Consider the following 16033-nt stretch of genomic DNA (forward strand, 5'->3'; position numbering starts at 1 on the left):
TATGTTACATGACAACATGTTTCAAGTCGTTTTACAGAGTAACGCTAAAGTAATGTAACAAGTGATTTAACAAAGTCCTTTTTCCATCAAGTAAATAAATACTCTACTGAATAATTTTTAAGAAAAGCAACAGATAATGTGTAAAATATTACTTTTTAGCAATGACCCCAACATTGGTTTTAGCATATCAGTGTTCGCTAACTAGCTAACTAGGATTAGCATGAAACACAAAGTGCTATGTAGCTATGTAATACTTCTGCAGGTATTATGTCATTAGCAAACTCTGATAAGCACTAAACATTTTTTACTTGATATTGATGCTAAGATCTCTGCTCACATTTATCATAGAAAGATATTTCATTACATAAAAAAAGTCAGAAGGAACAACTTGTACTTTTAAACAATACATTTCAATAAAGCTATAGGTCATTTTTTTTTAACTATAGTGTAAAGTGTAAGTGTTATTCCTTCTATTTCAGTTTGTGAATATAGGATTACAAGGTGATACACACATGGTGTTCACATAAAAATGGGTTAGTAGAATGGATCCCAGTGCTGTGCCACCAATACACCAAAAACATAGAACCGGTGCTTCAGTATCAATCTCGGCTTACATCTCGGTATTTTCTGCTTCAGCAGTGTGAAACGGGTCGTGCAGTAGTCAGAGCTGGATAAAGCTCAATGGATTTCCCATAGGCCAATAGATAGCTCTCTCTAACAATGAGCCCTAGTAAATGGACCAGTGACATTTGCCACATGGTCAATGTGCTGCACTGGTGGTTATTGAGCCCACTCACAGTCAGTGTATGTCAGTCTTGACAGCTGAACATGGTTAGTGGCTCGTCTGGGACCAGTGTACACAGATAGTCTTGAGTATTCAAGAGCCAACAGCCTGTCAAACGTGGTATTTTGGATAGAAACAACCAAACCAAGAGTTTGGGAGTAGATAGGGAAAAATAAAAAGCAGATAGAAGAAAATAAAACCTGGGTATTGTCCTAATTTCTCACAGTTCTTTATAGCAGCTTGTGGGCAGCCAGGGGAATCCACTGGAAAAGAACTCCCTGTACAGGACCTATTACAGATAGCTCCCTTGCAGCTAGACAGTCCAGCGTGGCTCAACTCTATACTCTAAAGCACGCTTTAAACCAAGAGGCCCCGGCTAATATTGATGTCTCACAACACTCTGCTGGCTCCCGGCCAAGAAAAAGGGGAGTAAAAATGTAACAACAAGAGCAGCAGGGAGACAGAGGAGCAGGATGGAGACGAGGGGGAGAGAAAAGAAGAGGATGTGCTGCTGAGGCTTTTGTGAACAAATGACAGGTTTTACAAAAAAAAAAGAAAAAGGGAGAATTATTGGGTGTGGGAGCTGCGGCCCTGGTGAATTGTGGGTGCAGTAAAAATCACATCCTTGCGGGAGCTGTGCGTCCTGGGAGATGCATACCGGGGTAGAAGGACTTATCGGCTGTTTAATATAAATGAGAGGTTTAATGAGGTTGAAAGCACAAGACTTTATCGGGACAGCGTGTTGATAAGAGAAGATGTCAGAGTGAAGCGTGCACGAGTGCGCGCGAAACGGGGGCGGGGGGGCTGGGTCAACGCAATTACAATCAGAGCCGCGGCCACTGCCAGCCTTTTAATAAAAAGCACGTCCCTAGATGATTCAGACTCAATAAGGTTCAAATTGTTGAAATGAAGATTTATTTAACTCGCTTTTCTCTCCTTTATTCAGCCACTCTGCACTTTTTAATCTGTCTCAGATCCACCAGAGACTTGTCATGAGCTTGACAGAATTAAGATGGAAGGTTTTGGGTAAGAGGTAGGTGGAAATATGTGGAAAGATTGGAACAGAGAGAGCAGCTTAGGACCAAAGTGATATGAAAACTATGTACAGAAGGCACTGAGTGGAATAGATCTCAGAAGGAATACCAAGTCCCCTCTATCTCTAAGAGCCGGACAGGTTTATGTGAAATGTATTTACTGGCTTCTATGGCAAACAGACATTGGAATAAACATAACACAAAGTCAAAATTGCAGCAATTTAATCTTTGTGTATTCAGTATTAATTAAATCCGCTTCTGTGCATGCTAATGCTTTAGCCCCGGCTGCCTCTGCTAACACACTTGTGAATATTTAGTGGTGCAGCTTTCTACGAAAAGCTGTGACACGTTCCTGCACAATTTGCCACCAACTAATATTCAGTTGTCAAGATATCCTGTTGTGATGGGCAATTCTGGAAACATTCTGATAATGAAATGGAGAAAGAAAACTGCTTTGTGATATCACAGCAAGCCAATTTATTCTAACATCAATTGGGCAACTTGGCGAAGACGCCGATTTCTTTATTTTAATTTTTGGGGGGGTTTTGTTTTTTCTAAAGGTGTGCTTGCTCCTTTAAGTCTTTCAGTGATGTTTAGCCCTTTCTTACCACCGGGTCTCATCATATTATCACGTTTTTAATGTGTTTTAATCTAGTCATTTTCAGAGTGGATTATCGTGTTGACAGAGGGAGAGGGCAGAGCTCTGCGACTTACACTGAGATCGGGAGCTGCTCCCCTCCCGCTGGACTCGCTAAACATGCACGTGCGTTTGTGTGTTCAAGGCAATGCTTTAATGTGCAGTGCACTTGCATATCTGCGTGTGTGTGTGTCTGTGTGTTCTAAATACATCTGTGGGAAGTGCAGACTTGTGCACAAATGTTGTTTTTTTTTGCCTGCACATCAGCATCTTCCTGACCTTGAGTACTCAGTAAGGGAGAAGAAGCAGTGTGTTGACAGGCATGGTCTTAAGCTGTCAACCAAGGCTAATAATGTCTAGTCCATGGCCATTTCCTGGCCTTCTATCCTGGTCTCAGCCTGTTGCCGGGGCCCTAATCCAGTCAACCTCCACCATAATGCTGTAATTACAATTCTTAAGCTGCTGCATCCTGCCCCAGGCACAACTCACCTCTCTGCTGGCTAGATATACCCCACTTTCATTAGCTTCTCACATCCACCTAGAGCCTTAACCTAATGCCTGTGCCTCCCAAAGTGGACTCGCAAGTCTTTTAGGACTTCTTAGCAAAACTTAAATTTCACCAAAGTATGACACAGATTGAAAACCAGCACAGCAGTGAGAAATGTGAGAATAACACCTGCTCGGGTTTAACTGTTAAGCCACTGCTCTGTCTCCAACTGCAACACAATAAAGGTCTTGTCTTGTTGCCTAGCGAACCATCTATCACCATAAACTCCACCTACAGGCTGCACTCAAATACTGTGAGACTTTAAAGCTCTTTCCTCTCACACTGGATGCAGCAAGAATACAGGAGAATACACACATTATGCTTTCTGTGTATTCAGATGTAATGCAAGCATCGAGATCGCAAGCGCCAATCGTACTTGTTTTACATGTTGTGGTTTTCTGTTACGTATATTTCAAGCATGTATGGAAGTTGTGCAGTGCCTGCGAGTGCTGTCCACTCGAATGCTGTATGAAAGCAGTTACAGCAAAAGTTTCATAGTAAAACAAAGTAGTTTTGTACTTGAAAAACAAATAGGTCCTTTTCACATTAGCTGTTTTGTCATGCAGTCATTGGAGGGTAAACACAGGTGTAATTATTAACATTAATTAGATCGGCAGAGGCCAAGGCCCTGGTGCTGTGATGGCTCACTGGAATGGTTAGGAAACAATAAATAAAACAGCGGTAATTAACTGGATTGTTTACATTAATGTTTACCGTGTTAGGACGTGTCAGAATGGTCCTTCAGTGAACCAGCAAATTAGCAATAAAATAAATAAAATTGTGTCATAATAAGCTGTCAGTGTGTCTCATGATGAAAATATAAATTGCAGGTTCAGCATATTATATATGTTTATCAGATGCAAAGACTGCCTACTACATGTCAGCAAGTAAATGCAGCAGTGTAGAAGTGTACAGCTACACTGTTGGTACATGGAGGTTTTTAGCATTGTGTTTATACTACTTAAAGTAGTAGTACTGAAAGGTGTCAGAATACACAATGGATTGCAATTTGTTCCGTATGGGTGCCCATGCTGGGCCCTGTCTACCGCTGAAAGTGCCAACAATGGTCACAAGATCTGGATCATGGAGCAATCCGGTCGTTAAGTGATGACGTGACGAATCCTACTTCCGGGCCTAAAGTAGTCTGCGTTTAATATGGCTTTTGTGTTGTTAACATGTTTAATGTTTTGTATTTTCTTCTATTTAATCTCAAAAAGCTCCTAAAACAGTCAGTGATCACTGTTGACCTCCCTCGGCTTTTATTACCGCTAATCATTTATTTAAGCTCAGTTTTTAAAACCTTAGGATGTAACTACAGCCCAGCCCATGCAGCAGTATATGAATGACTAACCTCATATTGTGGAGGGATTATCTCAGTTGTTCTCCTGGCTGAAGTTTGGTCCTTTTACAGCATCCTGCCATGCGATTACATTTGTTCCTGACCACCGAGAACACTCACGTTAACTTTTATCGAGTGAAAAAAAAGTTCGCTTGTTTATATTATGCTAACATAGCTGTGTCGCTAGCGGTCACGTAGCACATCATTATATACCAGCTAACCAAACTTCAGTAACCCTACAAACGTCACTGCTGTATAGTTTTCCGTCTTCATTTATGTTGGAAGTGCTAACAGAGCTGTACGTTTTAATTTGTTTCCAAAACCCTGCAGTCAGGACATGCTATATTGTATTTAGATAGAAGCTAGCGAGCTAACTTCCTGCTAACTTCTAACTCTGTTAAATGTCATAAATTCCGTTTTCATGGATGCCTGGATGTTAAACTCAGTTGTTACACCTGGTAGAGCAGAACGCTGATCATTTTATTAAAGATGAAAGACTTTAGACAGTTTTTCAACTCTCAGTAATGCCATAGTGATCGTTTGATATATGGACCTGCAGCGGAGTTTAGGCCCAGACACGGCTAGTGACGTCAGACTTAACGACCGGATAGAAATTGGGGGCCTGATATGATAAATCATGCTTTCTTTTATATCACGTGCAAACTCAGGTGTGTGTGATGCTTACTTGGAAAGCCAGTGGAGGCAATGTGATGTTCTGTGATGTTTTGGGCAATATTCTTCTGGGAAACCTTAGGTCCTACTATTCATTTGGATGTTACTTTGACACGTACCACTTACCTATGCAGACTGTGTACACCTTTTCATGCAAACAATATTCCCTAACGGCTGTGGCCTCTTTCAGCAGGATATTGCACATCGTCACAAAACAAGGTGTTGACCTGGCCTATAAATTCTCCATGACAAACTAGTCTATGGAGGGCCCACCCCACAAGTTAAATCATCTGCTGCTAACATCTTGGTGAAGAAACCAGTCCATGCCTCGATGGGCCAGGGCTGTTTCGACAGCAAAAGGGGAATAATAATAATGGATTGCATTTATATCGGGACCCCTCAAAGCGCTTTACAATTCCACTATTCATTCACTCTCACATTCATACACTGGTGAAGGCAAGCTACAGTTGTAGCCACAGCTGCCCTGGGGCAGACTGACAGAAGCGAGGCTGCCATATTGCGCCATCGGCCCCTCTGGCCATCACCAGTAGGCAGTAGGTGAAGTGTCTTGCCCAAGGACACAACGACCGAGACTGTCCAAGCCGGGGCTCGAACCGGCAACCTTCCGACTACAAGAATAATAGGCAGGTGGGCATAATGCTATGCTAACCCTAACCCTGTATGAGTGAAGGTAATAGATGGACTGATAAAATAACTTATGTGCTGTCAACTCATCTGTCACAAGAAAAAGGTAGGGTTAGATGAAACTAAAGATCGCTAGCTCACTAGCAGTCCAACAGAAATGACAAAACATTCGTTGTTTTTTTAAATGATCAAAGCTTTTACATACTGTATTTACACTTAACATTCTCCCCACACACATTAATAACTTTTTTGTAGCTCTACACTGAAAACCACATGATTGCTCATACCATGCAAATAGGCTTCCACTGACTTTTCTTTTATTCAACAGGATTTATAATTGCGGGTCACAACCGGTCTGTATAGGATGAGGTTCTATTCACATTTGTCAAGTTCAATAACAGTTCAAGAATCTCATACATAACTCATACCCGAGCACTATGCTGTGAAGTGAAAGGCGTACATCTGTGTATTTGTATTTGCATACAGTTACATATGTTGCTCAACAATACTTGAGCTTTCAGAAACTAAGCACACACTTCACCTCCACAGTCCTCAGCCATGCCCAAGCAGCCCACTCAACCGCTAGATTCAATATATTATTCTCTCAATTGGTCCTATTGAGTTTCCCCTGCCGCTCCTAAATGAGTTAGTCCTTAGAGAGCAGGCCGGGAATGAGGGCCCGGCAGCGCTGGAATTGCATTTCTGCTGCTCTGTGATCCGCTTTTCTCAATTTAGTCACTGTGTCATTGCAAACTCCATCTCCCAGAGTGCACTGCTCTGTGCCTTCACTTTATCCCTTCCCGTGAATCACTCCTATTTTCTTTGACAACAGGTGAGCTCTAGTTCCTACATGTCACTATCTAACTTGAATTCAATCAGTCCATACGAGTGGCTAGAGGGTTGGTCAACACAAATTTCCCTCCCTTACCTTCCCTCCCTTACCCCTTGCCTCTTTCGCAGGGCCAGCATCTCATTGTCTTAAGGTCTCTCCCAGCAGTGGTCAGCTCAATACTAATAAAACCATAATTTACTAGGCTGGGGCTCTGATTGATAGCTCTCTCAAGGCTCTATCGATCAGCCCTTCTCTCATCCGACTGAGCGTCTTTTGTTAGGACCAGCCACTTCCTTCCCCCTTGTCTCTTTGCATAAACCGTCTCTTAGTGACTAACAGCAATACTATTGGAATGGATTACAAACAGGCCTATTGGCATGCTGAGGACATCGCTTTGGTGCTCTTTCACTTACAGAATCAGCTGTTATATGTAGTCTCTTCACAGAGTTAACTGAGTTACTATGGCTATGAGTCCTTATGACGCAACAATGTTAAGGTGAAAGCAGTAAAGTCTGCGCCACATTCATCTCTCTTCTGTGCCGTCTTCCATCTCTAATCAATAATAAAACAGTGTTTTTAGCTAGCCCATTACTGTCTCTGACCACATTCTCCAAATAAAGACAAGAGTCATAGCAAACAAACCAATTTATGAAGAGGTGAGGTCATTCTTGCTGTTTCATGAGAAAATTGCATTAATTGGATTCAAACCACTGTGCGTAAAACAGACAATGGCTGAATATACTGCCTCTTTTGTGTATTTGCCATGCGTGCTTCCCTTCTTTGGATACAACTGAATAAAAGAAGTTGTGAAAAGATCCAAGTTCGTGCAAATAATAAAGATCTTTCACAAGAATACAAGCAGCCTAATAACGTGCCCTTAAACTACCAACATTATTAGCATGTTTGAGGTCAAAGAATCTAAGCGACCTCTGTAGGTGTAGCTGCAAGACTAAACCTGGGCCCTATTTGAACAGAAGTGCTGATCAATAGAGCATAAACACAATCTGACTTCCAAGATTAGTATGCAATGGTTGCATAATATGCAAGTATGCCAACAGAGGACAACTCATGATGAGCACTCATGATGTAAAAAAGAAACATAAAGAAAAAACCCAAGAGGAGTTTGTCTAAATGAATGTTGACAAGTCACAGTGCACCCGGGAGAATGTTGTTTGGACTGACGAAGCCAAATTTTAGCGTTTTAGTCACACCTCAGCTCCGTTTCTACAACAACGTTCCCATTTCACCCATGCCATTTCCATTTTATTACATTTCTAAACATAATAGAATATCTGAAAAAAACAACCCACATGCCTGCTCTGTTTAATATAGCACGTTTAATATGGTGGTTGCCAGTTTTGTATTAATCACGTCTGGTGGAAAAAATGTGTTTTTACCCCCACCCACCCTCCCACCCCTCCCCACACTCCTCCCCACACCCCTCCTGCCCTTTCATCATTACGCATCATTCTGCTACAAAGCCTGCCACATTTCTTCCATTTAAGCGCTGATGTTGATTAGCTGTCATGCATGTCAGGATGTCAGTGTAGTAAATGTTGGGATTACTCATGGTTCATTTGTCGAGGAACAGCAAAAAATAGAGCGTTGCTGTATACGAGGTAAAATGTTAATGGCTCAAGAAACGGGGAACACAGGAAACCAGAAAAGCATTTCTCAGGTACCTAAATGACACTGCAGCGATTGTCCCACACGGTATATACGCAACTGGAGGTGCAAGACTGTAAAGTGTATCAAAAGGTCAAAATATAGGGAATGCTTTACATAAACCTTTATATTTATATCTATGCAGTGTTGACAGAAAGGCACTAAAGACAGCTAGAAATATTTTTATTATGGCTCCTGAATTCTGTGCTCGAGCTCCACAATGTAAAAATAGCACATTCTGATTTTCAACTCAGCCTGTAGATGCAAAGAATGAGCAAAGTCTTACCCGACAAACATAGAAAACAAAGGCACAAATGATTTTGTGGTGAAGTATCTTGTAGAAGAATGTTTTTTGTTGCCCTGATTAATGCAGCGCTTTACCAGCAAATTGTCATAGACCTGTCACGAAGGATTGGTGGAAAAAAACAAAACAGCGCGACTGCCAGTCTGTCAAAAAAAAAAAAAAGAAGCCTATGACTGCAGGAGATCTCAGTCATAAATAACATCACAAATGCACAGAGAGGCATAATATGTCATGTGATGAATTACAAATCAGTGAAACTAAACCAAACCGCATGCATGCTTATCATCAGCCTGTCAGCTTTTCATGTCTGACATGTTGTGCAAACGCTGTTGCAACACACAGAAACAGACATTTACCACTAAGTTAACTTTCTTAAACACAATATTTGCGTTTGTGCATGTTAGACATAGCAAGTCCAGCTTAATTTAGTTCAATTCAGTTCAATCTTATTTATATAGCACTAAACTACAACAACAGGCACCTCAAGGCACTTTATTTTGTAAAGTAAAAAAACAACATATACATAGAAAACCCCAACCAACAGACAAGAACCTATGAGCAACCACCTTGGGGACAGTGGGAAGGAAAAACACCCTTTTAACAGGAAGAAGCCTCTGGCAGAACCAGGCTCAGTCAGAGAGAAAGGACAGAAGACACACTATGGAAGAGAGCAAGAGGTTAACAATAACTAATGATTAAATGCAGAGTGGCCTATAACTATATATAGGCCATTGTAAGGTAAGTGTACTGTCAAGACATAAGTGAAGAAGAAACATTCATTGCATCATGGGAAGTCCCCAGCACCTTAGATCTTTTGCGGCGTAACTAAGGGAGGATTCCTGATCCAGCCCTAACTCTAAGCTTTATTAAAAATAAAAGTCTAATCTTTAGGGATGGGTATTGATAAGATATTCACGATTCCGATTCAATTTTCGATTCTGTTTAACAATTCGATTCTTTATCGATTCTTTTTAAAAAGGAGAACACTAAGGTCGATTAGCTTAGAACTTTGTTTTATATCTTCTCTTTGAACAAGATAGAAATTTAGGAGTGACATGGCCTTACAAACCCAGCAGTGTAATCTTAAGAGTTCCACAGCCTACGGCTCTTCAATGGGGTGTCACAGGGTCCCCAGGAAAAAAATTGTAAATGTAAAATAATAAAATAAATATTCTTCTGTAGCAATAACAAAGTATAACATAAATTATTCTGTAGCCATTACACAAGAATATCCAGTAATGTCCCTGCCTGCAATTAAACACATTCACTTACCGAAAATCGGGGCATCTGCTGTGGCAAATGGGTGCAAGCCTTTTACCACAAACTTAGTCACTGCTGGGTGACATTCGTCTATCCTGGCCTGAAAGGAGACGCTACCGGTAGACTGCAGCGAGAACTGCCAGCATCTGAGCCAGACTCTGTCTGTCTCATCATGGTCACCTAAATGCACAGTAATGGCAGGTTTTGTAATAAGGCAGATCGCACTAACATAATATGCACTGTTAGTTGACTATTTACCTGCCGCATTAACGGGAGAGGACGTGCAAACGTTACCGCTGCTGCTGGGTTGAGATTCACGAGTCCGGAGGTTATCACGTGTTTTGTGAGCAAATGCTTTTGCATATTCGTAGTGTTTCCTTAAATGAAATATCTACTTTGCAAGTATTGCAAGTTACCCAGTTGTCTTCCATTCTCGTATAGTAAACTTTTTAGTGTTTGAGCCGCTTAGGCGCCGTGTTTCCTGCCAGGTAAATGACGCTCCGCAACTTGGTGACGTCATTCGGGGCGACTGGAATCGATAAGGGAATCGTTTTCAAAAACGGCAAACAATTCGAAGGAATTGAAACAGTGGGAACCGGTTCTCAACAAGAACCGGTTTTCGATACCCATCCCTACTAATCTTACAAGCAGAGAGGGTGTGTGTCTCCTGAATCCAATATGGGAGCTGGTTCCACAGAAGAGGAGCCTGAAAGCTGAAGGCTCCCATTCTACTTTTGATATCATAGCAACCCCAAGTAAACCAGCAGTCTGAGGGATAAGAGCTCTACTGCGGTGATATACTATGAGGTCTTTAAGATAAGATGGGGCCTGATTGATTCACTGGCATTACATGAAGTCTCCACACATTAGTTAAGATTGGACTTTTCTAATAAACCTTTTTATGTAAAGGAGTTCTGACTGTGTTTAATAACAAACAGAGGTCTTTTTTGCCTGCTCCCATATTAATCAGTTTCTTTCGAGAGGAGGGCAGCTGATAAACTGAGGAACTCACATGACATTCAATATCACATTCAAACAAACTATGGTAGGTCTGTATGTTAGCTGTGTGATAGCTACATATGGGACTTTTCATACTCCATTTATTTCTATTTCCATTTGTTCTATGTATGAGGCACACTTCTCAACTAAGTCTACTCCAAATTTCTACATTCGTGCTGAACAACGCTCGGCTTTCCTCATTTCGGTCAGGGAAATAACCCCCATGCAAATAGAAAACTGTAATTGCAAGTTTCTCCTATCTACTGTATAATTGTGATATCATTAACGTTTCTACGGCGAACGACTAATTTAAAAAGCGCACGCTTGATTGTGCGTCAGACAAACGTGGCGATGGCGGGTCGTAATGAGACAACGGGACAGGGTTTGAATCAGACTGACAGAGAGTTGAAATCGCTCAGTCAAAGAAAGAGAGCAAACCGTGATCGCGGGAAAAGAAATTAGCGCACGAGACTGAGGTTTGCCACTCGGGCATCAGTCTGCAGCGCTTAAAGACAGAGAACACTCGGCAAGAGTGGCTGAATAAAAATAATGGAACTGAAATGACTTTTCAAAAATTTAATTGCTTAAACACATGTGACGATATATTAACAGAACTCAGATATAGAAAGAGAAATTAAACAGTCTGAAGCAGAGATGCAATTACAATGTTTCAAACATATTGGCTGTGACCAATCTTACTGCTTGACTATCTGGGGCAGAATGGTGGTTTTTCAAACAGAGGCTATCTGTGAAGCCAGAACAGAAGGATTGATTGTTCTGGTTCAGAGTGGCGGTGCATAGTGTGTGCGTGTATGTGTGTTTTGAGGCGCTTGTGTTTGTATGTGTACTGCAGTGAATATATTATAAATAACACACTTTCTTCCTACCTGTCTCTGTCTGGTCGCTTGTTAAATTCATTATCTGCTGGCATTAGGATTCACTTCCAAGACACTCTTCTGAAAACTTTCATCAACTCTTCTAACGTCGACCTTTTTACGTCCGACTTCCTGCTTTGTCGAGTCTCTGTTGTTCTGTGACCTGGCTGACTGAGTGTTCCCGGGCAAATTGAGATTGGTGCTTTAAAACTTGGGTGATTGCAGTAAAGTGTCGACACTTGTCATATTTTGAATCAGGCAAATGGAGACCTTCCGGGTTTGTGCTACATTAAAAATAGCCCCAGCACAGAGCAGCCCACTGCTTTGTTAGACATGAATATGACCTTAATCATGCTGAAGGTTTTTTTTCCTCTATTCCAAGGTTGGGGGGGGAATCTAATTTAACCCAAGGCACAGGCTACTCATCGCTGCTGCTTTAATGGCGGTAAGAATAGACCAGGATCTCCTCAGACATGGGATTAATCATGGGCCATCAGCAGCATGAACCCGCCTGCTGAAAACACTCGTCTTTGTCTTTGAAAGAATCTTTTTCTAGATGGAACAAGCTCCAAGCCCTGCCACAAGAAAAAAAGGATTTCAGGAAGACCTTGGGCAATTTAATTGTGCGCATGTTTTAGATCTGCAACTGCCACACTGTGTTTCATATTTCCATTAAGGTGCTTCATGTTTGGGTCCTCATCAGTTAAAATATTTTTGTCTACATTACATGAAGGAAAATGTGTCTGGTGTAGTTTTTTGGCCCCCCAAGCAGCAATCCAAACAAGCTTAAGCCACTGCTGTGTTTTACCAAAAACTTCCCTCACTTCAGGCCAGTGGACAAAGCAAGGTGGTGATGAAATCAATGCAATTTTCACAGACTGGGGTGGCCTGGATATAGTGCACCCACTGAAGCCCCCCGCCGCCTCAACCACCACTCTGATGCATTAGGCTGCGCTGTTCAGCTCCTCTCCCCTGCAGACAGTGATGGATCTGATTCATTTCAACGGTGGCCTCCAGTGCTCACTCCCATTCGGGCTGGGTGACAGTGGCAAACTGGCGCGGGCTCCCCGCATATCTGCTGGGCCGATACGGCTGAGCATGGGGGAGGGACCAGGCTGCAGCTGGGAGCCTGAGTCAACATTTAACTTGCGCTTCTCTCACTTGAGGTTGATATTCTTACACTTTACAAGCTTATCTTTTCTCCACTCAGAGTACATTAAAATAACCCTCCAGTGGCTTTAAGGCATCTATTCAAACCATGAAGCTCCCAGAAAACACTGCAGCGTATGGTTGCCAGTAATGGGACTTTGATAGATGGAATCTAAAATGTACCATTATATCTCCTTCTGGTTTAGTTTTCAGACACTCTTTGCTTCTTTGCATTGCTGTCACCGTGTTGTCTCATAGCAACTAATGTTTGAAATAAATACCAAGTGATATACAAACGTAACTTCTCTTTAAATAGATTAATGTACAAATAGCATTTTTCATCTTTCTGCCTACAGAGTGCTAGTTTAATAATAAAAAGTGTAAACACACACATACACACACATATATAGCCATTTCTAATGACAGTAGCCCAGCTGTCTGCTTACTGTCAGTCTATCTACCTGTCTGCCTGCCGGTGAGAGATTAAAGACGACAGGAGAGTGACTGGACCGAAGCGATAGAACTCACTGAACCTTGGGGCTGAGGTTTCCCAGGAGGGACATGTGTCCTCTCTCTCAGTCTCGGTCAGGAGGCAGGGTGGAGAAAGAGCGGGGAAAAGGAGGGGCGGCAGATGGGGGGTGTGGTGGTGAGGAGAAATAAAGCCAGGCAAAGAGCAGGTTGTGTATATTGGACGGTGGCATGAACTGTAACAAATGCAGCGTCAATCAGATAAATTCAGCTGCAGTTTTCCCTGAAATGTCTAAAAATTTCCACCTGTTAAGACTATCGAGAACCACAGGCTGGAGCAAGGGAGGCGAAAACTGAACATGGAGACGAAAGGAAAACAACTGCACGAGGTAGCAGGGGCTGCTAGAGAATGCTTAGCGGATGAGGGGTTACCAGAGAGGGTGAAGGACAGGGGTAGGGGAGGGGGGCCTCAGCGTGAGACTCCAAACTGACACACAGCCACAGGACAGAGGCTCCAATTAGAGTCACAGCAACACTAATCAAACCTGATCTACAACCTCTGGCTGCAGGGCGAGTGAGCGTGCACCAGGCTGCGAATGCATTCACACATCATTCCACTACGCTGGGATACAGTCACACCATGCATTGCATTTCCCCCCCCTTTCACCACACTATGTGAATGACAGTTTTGTTGATGGAAAAAAAAAAAAAAAAGGTAGGCCAGGTTAAGTTTTGCATCACAATGGACGTTTCACGAAGGTGAAATCCCAGCACTTTAAAATTCTTGACTGTTGCTTCGTGACAAATATCCATATTCCTTTATCTCCCGATCCTACAGTGTTATTCTGCAGAGCTGTCAATCACAACTCGGTGAAGTACTTCTTAGATATCATATCAAGGCCCACCGTGAGCAAAGAAAAAAAATCACGCAGAGAATGGGGAAAATGGGAGACGCTATCACTATATCTCACACAGGAAATGGGAATGTTTGAAGATTTGCATGGTGGTGTGGTCGCTTCATAAAGGTCCTTCTCTAGCTATCTCAGATTTCCCAAAACCTACGGGGCTTAGATTAGCAGCACTGGAAAGGTAGAGGAAAATCAATATCATCTATCAGCCAAGTTGATATGTATCTTCATTCCAGTGTCTTATTCCACCTTACCGACTCAAAACAGGGATATGACTAGGGATGGGTACCGTTATCCAGTTCTGACATAAACGGTAGTAACCAGACCGAAAAGCAGCGCACATTTCGGTGCTTTTTTTCCTGAGATGTCATACACTTTGGATTCCAGCCAATCATTTTACCTTTGCAAGCGTAGTAGGCGGGCCCAGGTACGTACGTTCTTTTAGAGCAGAGCTACAGATTAAAAATGCCCAAGGTGAAGCGGTCAAAGTCTGGCTGTACTTCACAGCAAAAGATGCAAACTCTGCAGCCTGCAACAAGTGCTTTAAGGTGATACTGTGCAAAGGAGGTAACACCTCGAATCTGATGAAACACCTGGCGACGTATAGCATTTTGTTAAAAGCCGAGAAATGCACCGTATTTGATAGCTTGCTGCGAGACCTCACACCGTGCACATCTACTGCGCATCTACTGCCTGTAATCGGACCCGGAGCAACATCCCCCAATAACCCGATGAGGAGAGTCCTGGCCCCTAGCCCTCCCAGTGTAGCAGAAATGATGAGGATGATGATGGCAGCAGCAGCCGTTCTTCTCTGCGTGAGTAGCTTAATGTTGTTCGTGTGTAATTTACGTTGAGTAGGCTAACCACGTTATTAAATTAATGCATGTAAGGTGAACAGCAAACACCATCATAGCTACATGCGGCTGTCTTCTTGTTTGATGGCAGATACTCCCTTCACCCTGGCCAAAAAGGCTAAAATGACCAAAGAAAAAGTGGAAAACAGTTAAACATGAGAGGTTTTTGGACAAAGTTTGTGTTTTTTCCATTGTTAAAGCACTGCTTCCAGCCAAGAGTGATACCATATATGCCCTATAGCTGCAGAAAAGACTAATATTGTTATCTTTTTACAAAAAAACAGCTAAACATGAGAGGTTTTTGGACAAAGTGTGTGTTCTCCATTCTTTAAGCACCGGTTCGAGCACCGTTTAAGCACCGGCACCATTTCAAAAGTACCAGTTTGGTACTGGTATCGGATAAAACCTAATCGATACCCATCCCTAGATATGATTGTAGAAAAAATGACATCGTGTTATACAGTCCATCTTAATGTTATGGTAGGTCATGATTAGAGCACTAATAATGATACCTGATTTAAAAAAACATAATAAAGGGAGACCAGTTAAATCGGACTCCTTGTGGTGCCAATTAGTCACATCAGCGTGACTCTTCCCTGACTGCTGGGTTACCTCACTGCTCTTGGCCACCCGCCGGGCCACGATGAGCTGGATCATCCCGCGCTTGTTACCCTCTACAGACATTGATTTGCGCAGTGTTTCCATGGCCTCCTGATTTGTCTTCTCAAGCAGCGACTCCCCATTGACTGCAATAAGCTGGTCGTTAACATGCAGACGGCCATCCTGCAGACAAGAACCATCATAAGAAAGTGCAATGCGGTTCATAAAATAAAACAGAAGCTGCTCCTGAGGCGGCGTTTCCATGGTTAGCATGTACACTTTTCACATATCCCCCCAAAAATACAAGTGTAAGTCATATTTTGATTTGTAAATGATGCAAATTCCAATTCACTTTTATTTACAACAAAATACAGTACAAATACAGGGAAAACCGCGGGAATTATATGACTTTCATATGAGCACCTGGCAATGGTGGAAAGGAAAAACTCCCTTTTAACAGG

The 16033-nt window shown here is 42.3% G+C and overlaps 1 protein-coding gene and 1 long non-coding RNA gene across 5 annotated transcripts in view; both read right to left on the bottom strand.

Annotated features, from left to right (window-relative positions):
• LOC146510974 (partitioning defective 3 homolog) overlaps positions 1–16033 on the bottom strand; it is a 377572-nt gene that overhangs the window by 160473 nt on the left and 201066 nt on the right. For all 4 annotated transcript variants that reach the window (XR_014876129.1, XR_014876128.1, XM_085172912.1 and 1 more), the window contains exon 14: positions 15585–15755. Coding sequence is in view for 2 of the 4 variants with exons in the window: in XM_085172912.1 (XP_085029038.1) it covers positions 15585–15755 (171 nt within the window). In the remaining 2 variants the exon portion in view is untranslated. The remainder of the gene's footprint in view (positions 1–15584; positions 15756–16033) is intronic.
• Positions 2378–9970, bottom strand: LOC146510976 (uncharacterized). Its single transcript, XR_014876130.1, has 2 exons — positions 9178–9970; positions 2378–9147 (listed from the first exon to the last, which is right to left on the bottom strand). It is a non-coding gene; the product is annotated as an uncharacterized LOC146510976 (long non-coding RNA).

This window comes from Neolamprologus multifasciatus, chromosome 9 (assembly GCF_963576455.1).
Source record: "Neolamprologus multifasciatus chromosome 9, fNeoMul1.2, whole genome shotgun sequence".
NCBI lineage: Eukaryota > Metazoa > Chordata > Actinopteri > Cichliformes > Cichlidae > Neolamprologus > Neolamprologus multifasciatus.